Source organism: Glycine soja, chromosome 16 (assembly GCF_004193775.1).
Source record: "Glycine soja cultivar W05 chromosome 16, ASM419377v2, whole genome shotgun sequence".
In the NCBI taxonomy this organism is placed as follows: Eukaryota; Viridiplantae; Streptophyta; class Magnoliopsida; order Fabales; family Fabaceae; genus Glycine; species Glycine soja.
In genome coordinates this window covers 16,728,837-16,740,279 of record NC_041017.1, presented here as the reverse complement: position 1 = coordinate 16,740,279, position 11,443 = coordinate 16,728,837, and the positions used below count along the sequence as shown (strand labels likewise).

General features: G+C 33.9%; 1 protein-coding gene across 1 annotated transcript; it reads left to right on the top strand.

Moving 5' to 3' along the window:
• Positions 1 to 5,022: 5,022 nt before the first annotated feature.
• LOC114390462 (plastidal glycolate/glycerate translocator 1, chloroplastic-like) lies at positions 5,023 to 10,765 on the top strand. Its single transcript, XM_028351199.1, has 8 exons — positions 5,023 to 5,369; positions 5,575 to 5,890; positions 6,914 to 7,175; positions 7,377 to 7,492; positions 8,505 to 8,614; positions 9,479 to 9,656; positions 9,860 to 9,989; positions 10,334 to 10,765. Exons 1-8 carry the CDS (start codon positions 5,103 to 5,105, stop codon positions 10,482 to 10,484), a joined length of 1,530 nt encoding a protein of 509 aa, XP_028207000.1. The 5' UTR covers positions 5,023 to 5,102; the 3' UTR covers positions 10,485 to 10,765.
• The last annotated feature ends 678 nt before the right edge of the window (positions 10,766 to 11,443 follow it).

Below are 11,443 nucleotides of genomic sequence, written 5' to 3'. Positions count from 1 at the left end.
ATGCGAAGCAATTGATCAATGTTTTTCATAACCTTAGATGTTTAGGGAAGAACTGAAAGGTGACATTGGAACCATAAGGAAGGAACTTAGGCTTTAAATCACAAAAGTATGTTTAATCCTTTGAGTGTCAAATGAATTAACAAAAAATATAATGAGTCTAATTGAACATAGCTACCACAAAAGTAGGGGTCAATTCGATTAAACACACCTCCGTGTCTTGAAAGGAAACAAAGCTTACCTTTGTTTAATTTACCTTCAAAGGGAACCAATAAGAACACTTAGGAAAGGAAATCAACCAATTGGAAAATCATTGTGCACACTTGCAATCTTAGAAATTTTATTATATTTAATTTCATCTAATTCTTGTTATTTTTTCTTTATTTTAATTTACTTTCCTTTTTATTTTATTCTTAATATTTTCTCTCAATCAAATAATGTTTTCATGTTTTCTTCTCGAATCATAATAAATGTGTAATCATAAAACATATTCGATATTTTATTACTTGATGATGATCTTGCACCTATAGTTTTCCCACATCAAATTTTTTGCACTATTAGTTACTTAGAACTATGCTATTTGATTATCAATCTTTTCATGATTTGATTAGATTGAAATGAATTTTTCTTTATTTTTTTTGCCTTTTTTTTACTTTCATCACTTGATTTTTTTTTGTGTTGTGCTTGCCACTCCTTGCCTCCCTTATGCAACATCCTCCACGGGTAAAATTTAAGTCTCTTCCCTCTTAGGTATAATTTTTTCCCACCAAATTAGTGAGTATTTTCCTATTGCTTATCCTTTTGCCTTTAGCGTTTACATTGGGGACAATATGTAAGGTTTAAGTTTGGGGTTGTTCAGAATTTTGCATTTCTTCATTAGGATTTTCATTTAGGATTCATGCATATTTTGTAACTTTCCATCACTGGATATATTGTTTAATTATTTTTTTTCTTCTTTCGCACTTTTGCTTTGTGGTATTTGCACTTCTTTTTCTGCTATTTGCACCCTTACTTTGCTGTCTACACCCCTGTCAGTTTTTTTTGCATCGTAGCATCAAATCTCCTTGAATCTTGACTTTCTCCTGTGTGTAAAATTTTTTTCTAACTCCTTTGAATTAGTGCCCAATCAATGTCTTAAGCTTTGCAGTAGAAAAATGACATTTGATGACCTCTAAACAAGTTGAAAAATTAGCATTCAATCTTTTGTTTGAATGTTTGCACTGAATTTAGCTACAAATGTGAGATTTTGAGCCAATTTAGGGGAATCATTCACTGTCAAATTTATTTCTACCGCTATCCTTTGTGCTTGAGTGTAAACTTGACATCTTTGTGCTCTCTAGAACTTGCTTTGGAACCTGTTTGAGGCAATACAATTTTGTTTATGTGAATGAGCATGATCAAGGCATTAAGCATTTGTTTTTCAAAATCTAGAGTTAGAACTTGTTTGACCCATAGTTTCCTCTTTTGAGTCGTACATTGTATTCCTCCTTTGTACCCCACACTCTTATTTTTTATATTTGTTGGTACCATACAAAACCTTGTGCTAAGTTTGGGGTACCCCTTGTGATTTTGAGGCTTTGGAAATTTCCATAAGCAAAAAGAAAGAAAAAGAATTGATAAAGTAAGCAAGAAAATAGGTGTAAAGTCAATTAAAAATTGAAAATAATGAAGTTCGAAAGTGAGAAAAGGAAGAATGATAAAAGGTGAAACTTGAGAAGTACTCCAATTGTTATGAATTGTAATGCTTATGTATAATGTCATGGACTGAAATTGTTATGGAATGATTTAACCCTTTGCATATCCTCTCCTTTCCCTACCTTGTTCTTTAACCCTAACCATGTTACAACCTCACAAAAGACCATGTGACTCATTCATGTTCTTAGGATTTTCTAGTGGAGATAAGGTTCCTTATGAAGCCTATGGTAGAGTTGTCTTATTGAGGAAGTATATAATGTCTTTAAACACTTGAGTGGGGAAAGAAATGATCTTGTAAGTTCATTCATTGATTCCAAAGACCTAAGCTCTAATTGGATTTGTATGAGATTGTCATTATGCTTGTAATCTATTGCTTGTGTTTTCTATTTCTTTGGGCCTTGTTTCATTGGATTCCATTGTTTTTGTTTGAGCTTGTGTTTGCTTGAGAAAAAACAAATCTTTAAGTTAGGGGTTGTTTGATGTGTTGTATTTTAATTTTCCAAAAATACCCTCTTGTAATTATGCCCTATTTCAGGGCTACCAACAAAGATACCCACACGCTCCCCCTTTTGTCTTCGGATAGTCGTCATTATCATCAAGTCTTCCTTTTTTGTTGCAGACGATGTCAATAACATAATTTCCTCACCGCTTCCTCTTTTGTTGCCATGGATCTCAACAAGATTTTGTTTGATGATAATCTTGTTGACTTTTTGCACCACACTTGGTCTCTAATTAATTACTTTTTTTTGTTACCCATCTCTGCTTGATTTTATTTTATTGCTATGTGGAAAAGTATTAAAATGATGATCAAATGTAAGATTATGATAATATCATCTTAATTTTGTGAGAGGAAGATTTCTTACCTTTTTTTTAAAAAAAGAAAGAAATTACAAGGTGGGAATATTTGAAAAAAAGAAGAAGAGAAAAAGCAATAACCTATTTGGGGAAAGATGTGATTTTATCTATGCAAGTGACACAAGTTGCCACACTCTATTTCACATTTGTTTATTTTGTGTTTAATTCTTATTTTTCTTTAAGATCACAGCTTTGCCTTTCATTGAGTAGTGGATGTTCAATTGAACTATCTTGGTATTCTAGGCATTTCCTATTTCCACTCCCTCCTTTTACTAATACACTTCCTTTTTATTTTAATTTTCCAAAAATACCCTCTTGTAATTATGCCGTATTTTAGGGCTATCAGCAAAGATACCCATGCACTCCCCCTCTTGTCCTCCAATAATTGCCATTATCATTGAGTCTTCCTTTTTTGCTATAGACGGTGTCAATAACATAATTTCCTCACCGCTTCCCCTTTTGTTGCCATGGATCTCAACAAGATTTGGTTTGATGATAATCTTGCTGACTTTCTGCACCATGCTTTACCTTTAATTAATTACTTTTTTTGTTACCCATTTCTGCTTGATTTTATGTTATTGCTATGTGGAAAAATATTAAAATGATGATCAAATGTAAGAATATGGTAATATGATCTTAATTTTGTGAGAGGAAGATTTCTTACCTTTTTTTTTAAAAAAGAAATTACAAGGTGGGGATATTGGAAAAAAAGAAGAGAGAAAGCAATAACTTGTTTGGAGAAAGCAATAACCTCTTTAGGGAAAGATGTGATTTTCTCTATACAAGTGACACAAGTTAACACACTCTATTTCACATTTGTTTATTTTGTATTTAATTCTTATTTTTCTTTAAGATTGAGGCTTAGCCTTTGATTGAATATTGGATGTTCAATTGAACTAGCTTGGTATTCTAGGCATTTTCTATTTCCACTCCCTCCTTTTACTATTACACTTCCTTTTTATTTTAATTTTCCAAAAATACCCTCTTGTAATGATGCCCTATTTTAGGGCTACCTGTAAAGATACCTGCACACTCACCCTCTTGTCCTCCAATGATTGCCATTATCATTGAGTCTTCCTTTTTTGTTGTAGACGATGTCAATAACATAATTTCCTCACCACTTCCCTTTTTGTTGCCATGGATCTCAACAAGTTTTCCTTTGATGATAATCTTGCTGACTTTCTGCACCATGCTTTGCCTCTAATTAATTATTTTTTTTGTTATCCATCTCCGCTTGATTTTATGTTATTGCTATGTGGAAAAATATTTAAATGATCAAATGTAAGATTGTGGTAATATGATCTGAATTTCGTGAGAGGAAGATTTCTTACCTTTTTTTCTAAAAAGAAAGAAATTATAAGGTGGGAATATTTGAAAAAAAGAAGCATGAGAAAGCAATAACCAATTTGGAGAAAGATGAATTTTTGGATATGGAAGGGTTTTTTGTGGGTATCTAATGTAGGTTTTTATGCATTGCTCTCAATGATCTCATTTCTCAGTCTCTATGTAAGTGAAAGATGAATTTTTGAACAGGAGGCACATGTGGAGAAAGTGAAAAATTAAAATGAGTGAAGATGGAGGAGTAATTGCGGGTGCATATGGAGTAATATGGTTTTCTATTAACAAGATTTATAATCATGATTCCAAAAAAACACTTTATAAATAGGGTATTTTGGAGGAAAAAAATGAAAAAGAGGGAGTATTAGTTTTAAAGGAGAATGGATATAGCAATTGCTTTATTTTATTGAGTTCTTCTCTTCATTTTTTCTTTATTGATGTTGTTTATGTGAAATAATTGATCATTATTTTCATAACCTTATTGGCATAGAGAAGAATTGAAAGGTGAACCTAACCTTTGGAACCATAATGAGACTATTCTTTAAAGATCAAATGAATTAATAAAGAGCATAATGAGTCTAATTGAATATAGCTACTATGAAAGTAGGATCAAATCAATTAAATACATTTCTATGTACTACTAGAAAACAAAAATTATCTTAGTTTAATTCGCGTTTAAAGAAAACCAATAAAAATGCTTAGTAAGAAAATTAACCCATTAAAAAATCATTATGCAAATTCACAATCTTAAATTTTTTATTTGTTTATTTTAATTTATTTTTCCTTTTTATTTTATTATCAATATTTTCTCCCAATCAAATGGTGTTTTGTTCTAGTTTTATCTTCTTGAATCATAATAATAAATTAGTAATTTCTGTCAATTTGATATTTTATTACTTGAAACAGAATACTTATGATTTTTTCACATCATTAATCAAACAAAAATATACACGTTATTTTATAATAAATTCTTTAAAATTAATTTCTTTCGAAATCAAATTTACTAAGGCCAGCCCAAAACGCACCGATAAACATTCAAATTTTACCGTATTTGATATCTAAGTAGGCAGGAACTTTCATGGATGTACACTCGTGTCTGATCTCATCTCATTGAACACTATTCCTTCTTGTCCATACAATTTCTCTCACTTTCTCTCTCTCAGGTCCCACAAACAAAAATGTAAATCCTTTCTAGTCGAAGTCGCAGCAGGAGCAGGATGTCCATCTCTCTACCCGTTTCCATGGCAACCACAATCCATTCCTTACCCTATTCACTTCTCAAACTCAAACCACCCTCCCTCACCCCATCTCTATTTCGCCGCACGCTCTTTCCCAATTCAACTCTCAACGCCGCCCCTAAACGCACCGTTTCGTCCACCACTTTCTCACTGACGCTCACTAACGGAACCTGCAAAACCAGACACGTTGCCGCCAAATCATCCGAAGCCGACACCGGAAACACTTCCACCTCGCTAACCCAAACCGTGAGTCTCCCTCTCTCTCTCTCCACGTCTCACTCCTTCTCAGGTTTGGTTAAGTTTCTCTATAAGCACTCCTTCTAAAGTGTTTCTAAAGAAGATTACCCAAACAGGCCATTATATTCTCTAATTTTGTCGTATCATTAATCGATGTGGAATCTCCAACACCTTCGTTCTACAACCGTATGAGTGTCTCTGTTTTCTTTTTCAGGTGTTTGGGGTGCTTCATTTGGCGGTGTCCCTGGGCCTCATTCTCGCGGTGGACAAGTTTCTGAAGCAAGCGTTTGTGGCTGCCGCGATCAAGTTCCCGAGCGCGTTGTTTGGGATGTTCTGCATATTCTCGGTTCTGATTATCCTCGACTCCACCGTGCCCGCCGCCGCCACGGCGTTCGTGAGCTTCTTCGAGCCCGCGTTTATGTTCATACAGAGATGGCTCCCTCTGTTCTATGTTCCCTCTCTCGTTGTCTTGCCTCTTGCTGTCAAAGATATTCCCGCTGCCTCTGGAGCCAAAATTGGCCTCATTTTAGGTTAATGCTTCTTTTGCTTCTTTCTGCAATTCATCTCTCTCATTTCCTTTTTCTTTATCTGTTTCTTGTTGCTCAGGCTAAGTTGCTGGAAGCTGGGCCACGTTTTTCTCTCTCTCTCTCTCTCTCTCAAGTATGGTTTATTTAGACACTGTTTGGAATAAGCTTCTCTATAAGTATTAGTAGGAGAAGTAAATAAGAAAAGAATACATGAAGTAAGTTTATTTTTATAAGCTAAAATTAGCTTATGTAAAAATTAAGATCAGTTCTTGAAAGAGTTTATTAATATCATTAAGCTTCTAGAAAAAGCTGATGCATAAACTAATTTTATGTTTATGGAAGAACTTTATTTCATCTAAAGAGACCCTAGTGAAGCCAGCTATTTATGACTAAAGTACTATTTTGTTCTTGAATTTGTAACGCTCTAATCGGTTAGTCCTTCAAATTAGGTAAATTTGAAAAGAAAAAAGAAGTTCTAAAAACTTGTTCCCGCGACTGGGAATACATCGATACATGTAAAAGGACACAGGCACTGCATGTCAGTCAAAGGGGCCAAGACGTCAAGTTTTGGACTAGCTTTGTTGATGGAAAACCAAATTAAGAGTTTTTTTTTTTTTTTTTTTGTATTTTAGCTAATTTCAGGGACTATATCAAATTATAAATTCAGGAATAAAAATGGTGATTTACTAGATAATTAGTAGGATGTAAATAATTAGACTAGTGAGTATATAGTCAAATTAGATCCCATGTTAGGAGTTTGAGGACTAATTTGACTGATGAAATGCAACCTTGGGTGTACTGTTCATAATTTAGGGACTAATATAAGTGACCCGTATTTTCTGGGGACTAGTTTGATTATTTACAGTTACTTATTAGATCATCTCAACATTTTTTCATAAACTTTGTATGACATTTTAAATTTTTAAGCGACAAATCATCCCATTGCCGTCTTTTCTTTTCAAAATTTGTCTTTTGTATGATGAACCTATGTTGATACATGCTAAAAATGGCTATAATGTTGTTCAGTTGGAGGATGGCTGGCTACACTCTGTGTTGCTGGTTACACGGCTATCGCAGTTAGAAAAGCTGTGAAAACAGAATTGGTAGATGCTGAGCCTATGGGAAAGCCTGCTCCATTTTCTTCTCTTGAAGTGTGGACTTGGACTGCTGTTCTCCTTATATCATTTGTATCTGCATTATTTTACCCTACAGCACTGGGTACAAGTGCCAGAACATGCCTTCCATTTTTGCTTGCAGCCACAGTGTTAGGCTACATGGTTGGCTCGGGGTAAATATTTTCCTTTTCACTGCTGCATATACACGTGGAAAATTGCTTTTTCCCAAGTATGGTGTTTCTGACGAGAAAACATTAAAAAAAAGAGTGTTCTTGTATCACATGTTGCTATTAAAATTTTATTACACACTGTTATGGTTTGGAATTTTTATCTTTTCTAGAAATTCACTAATTGTTGCTATTTTCTGTTTCCAGGTTGCCATCAAATGTGAAGAAGGTCTTCCATCCGATAATTTGCTGTGCTTTATCAGCAGATCTGACAGCATTTGCTTTTGGGTATTTTTCCAAGTCAGGACTTGAACCTGTGCTAGGTATGGTTAAAATTTAAAAGATAACTATTTAATTACTATATTATGTAAGTTTCTGTGAATTTAGTTGCTAACTTCAACTAGGAAAAGAAGCTTAAGATTTAAATTACTAGTTTGAAACTTATTCTGACTGTACAGTGTACATACCTTATGATTTATGATAAGCATTTGAAGTCAGCTGGCAAGTTGAGTAATGAGTAGTGAACTGTTACTGTTCAAATCAGGTTTGTAAAACCTTTTACTAGGACAATGAGGTATCAAATGACTTTCTGCTAAGATTAAGGTAATATTCAGCCAAGCTCAACTGATTTGGTTTGATATACAGCCTGATAGTTATAATAATGTAAAGTTGTGTCACTAAAGGACTTTCTGTTTTATGTAGCCAGAGAGTGTGATGGAAATTTATTACAAGATACTATTTAATGATATAAATTTGTTGTAACTTTTATAATATAAGTCTTTACTTATTATGCGTGAATCTGAAAGAGCCCATAAACATTTAATTTTATATTAAGGTCTGTTTTAATTCTTTTTTAGCCTAAGACATAATAGTTTAAAACTTTTAATCCTTGTTTGTGTAAGAACTTTCAATAAGAACAGTCGCTACTACATCCTACTAAGATATGGATAACCAACAATGTGCACTCTCATGTCCCCCTAACATCCATAAAGAAGCTCCCATCTTCTGCATCTTGCACCCACATGTAATATATCTTTATCATGATGTAATTTGTGTTCACGGTGCTTCTCGGTTGTAGCCGAAACCATTAGTAGACAAAAAGCTTTTCAACTCAATAGGGATTGATCTTAGTTCAAGAATAATTAGGAATTATAGTGGTTCATCTATCTAGTTGCATGGAGAGTACACCTGACCTATCATTTAATTTCAAATAATTTTTTTCTTTTGCTCTGTCATGCACAATATGGTTCTTCTCTCATGCAATTCTTTTATTAATCCCATTTCAGCATAATGAGCCATATTTGTTTTTGATGATTCTTCTTTCTACATTCATAGGATATTACCTTACAAAGGCATCATCTAATCCTGGAGCTGGTGACATTTTAATGGGATTTTTAGGATCTGTTATTCTCTCATTTTCCTTCTCTATGTTTAAGCAAAGAAAGGTAAACCATCTAAGTTTCTCAGTAAATAAATCCTATACTGCTATAAAAAAATAAAGATGAATAAAGTATGTTCTCATTGCTGTCAATTGCTTTTGATATTTTACAATGTTAGACAGATTGCATGTAGACTTATACTGAGGCAATGTTTAATATGCTATGTTATTACTGAGTACATAGTATAGTTAATGATATACAATATTAGTTCAATAAGAGAGTATAACAGTACTTCATGTCAATGTTTCTTAACCAAGTAAGCCTTGCCGTCCTCCTCAAAATTATGAGTGTGGATTGGTGATGTTGACTTCATTTTGAATAGTTTGACTCTTTAAGTCGCATTCATAAAAATTGAGTACAAGTGCATAATAACAATATTGTATTATCTTATTGCCATGATGCTAAGCCACCCGGGTTGGGCTATGAGGCGTTTTGGTTGTTTGCAATAGGCACCTTTCTTTGTATGGTAAGTTGTACCAAATGATGACTTGATGTTAGCTTTATTCTGTTTTTTGTCTGGATAGGTAATTTAACTTAGTTATACAGAAGCATATCTTATATCTGTTTTATTTTTTTTTTTTTAATTTCTTGCTAAATTAGCAAATACCTGTGAAAGGTGAATTGAATAGTCATTCACCTATATGGAGTTTGATTTTACTTGAATGCATATGACTTCCTTGGAGAGCGTAGAGCTATAAACATATTATTTCCTTATACGTATAATGTTCCACTTGGCAGTCATTAACATGATATATACCCAACCAAACACAGAACATGCTTTGCAAAGTTTTTTTGGCATCCCATATGAAATGATTGGATAAGTCATTATATCATTGAGACATTGACTATTGATTTGTTGATCATTTTCAGCTTGTGAAAAGACATGCAGCCGAGATTTTCACCTCTGTCATCATCTCAACAGTGTTCTCACTGTACTCAACAGCCTTAGTTGGACGGCTTGTTCAATTAGAACCATCTTTAACTGTGTCCATTCTACCCAGATGTATCACAGTGGCATTGGCCCTCAGCATTGTATCCTTATTTGACGGTAAATATTATGCCCACACTGCAACCATTTATCCCCATAATCTTGTTTACACTGGAATTTGATCAAAGTTAATGGACAAAATCCAGAGGTCATGCAGTCTTAACCTGTTTAAAGAATACATTCACAGATAGAAAGGAATGCTAAAAAGTTTAATTTGTTTCTTTGTACACAGTTCTATCTTTGACAATTTCCCTTTGTCGCAGGAGCCAATTCATCTCTCACAGCAGCTGTGGTTGTATTAACCGGTCTGGTTGGAGCAAATTTTGTGCAAGCAACCCTTGATAAACTCAGCTTTCGTGATCCAATTGCTCGGGGAATAGCAACTGCTTCTAGGTATATTCTGTGATCAATAGATAGTTTACTTAACCAAAATCCCATTTTCACTGCATTCCAAAACTTCCACTGCCACAAGTTAAAGGTCACCAACATTTTTTCTTTCTGGGTTCTGTACTCTGATGAATAAAGTGAGGATTTTTTATGATTTCCATTGTATGGTTCAACTTATTTTGAAGAAACAATTTCTTATTTTCGCCACCTTCATGAGGGAGTTTCTGTAAAATAAGTGATTATTTCTCAAAAATTAATCTATACCAAACATGCAATAATAGTTGAATGACATTTTCTTTGTGCATGCATGGTTATTTACTTACTCTCTTGACCTAAATTTTATTTTTCAGTGCCCACGGGCTTGGAACAGCAGCTTTGTCTGCCAAGGAACCCGAGGCTCTCCCATTTTGTGCCATTGCTTATGCTCTGAATGGTATATTTGGATCCATACTTTGCTCGATTCCTGCTGTTAGACAAAGTTTGCTTGCAATTGTTGGCTGAGACTGTCATTTATGTCACGGCCTGGTGCTATTCATTCCATTCAATGCCATAATAACTCCAGTGCTTATCTGTTGGCTGCACAAAAATGTATAGGGCAATATTATGAATCATATATTCAGTAACACCATTGTGTCAATTGTATAGAAAGCAATAGTCCATTCATTTATGATTTGTTGATATTCTATGAAGGCAATTATCTATCTTGGATAACCAAGTGATTGAACACAAGCGTTAATATGCTAAAGTTAAGGTTGAATCAATCAGATAGTATCTTATTTTGATCTTTGGAAGAAAGAATTATTGGTAAGATTTTACTTATCTTTCATTTAAACTTTGGATTAGTCAAAATCCTTTTTCCCAGATAAATCGGAGGGTTAAGACAAAAAAATTATCTGTGTTGGATTTCATATTTTCTTTAGGAGAGTTCTCAAATTAAAAACATGAAAATTTCTATAATATGGTGTGCAATATGAATATTCATAACTTTTGAAATTAAAATTAAAATTTATTATTATGTTTGATTTGTACTAAACATAATTGGACCGTCCTCCCCATGAGGGAGGTTCATTAATACTAATGGATCGGCAAGAGAGTGACACATGATCATGACTTAGCAGGCTTAGCACTTGAGGGACTATGGATCGTCCTCCCTCCTAGGGAGGTCGCATGTACTAAATGAATGGAGGAATGTAAAAATGACTCTTAAGCACTAATGATTGTAGGGTTGTGGATCATTTGATTAAGATCACTTTTGGTCCAAGGACTAGAGTGGAACAATCGGGCCTCGAACCTTTGGTGGTCTAAGGACATTCCATAAATAATGGTGATCCCTTCTTGTCACCTTAGGTTCACATGCACTCTAGGGTTTCATGATGACTGATTGAATTATGTGTGAGATTGGCTTTTCCAAAACAAGCAACATCTAGTGTTGTTGCTAGTCTTGACAGGTTGTCTTTCAA

Bases quoted from the DNA above. Each gene is read 5' to 3' on its own strand.
- LOC114390462 (XM_028351199.1), top strand. From the start codon at position 5,103: ATGTCCATCTCTCTACCCGTTTCCATGGCAACCACAATCCATTCCTTA. The intron at 5,891-6,913 runs GTTAATGCTTCT...AATGTTGTTCAG, and splicing joins CAAAATTGGCCTCATTTTAG to TTGGAGGATGGCTGGCTACA. The intron at 8,615-9,478 runs GTAAACCATCTA...GATCATTTTCAG, and splicing joins CTATGTTTAAGCAAAGAAAG to CTTGTGAAAAGACATGCAGC.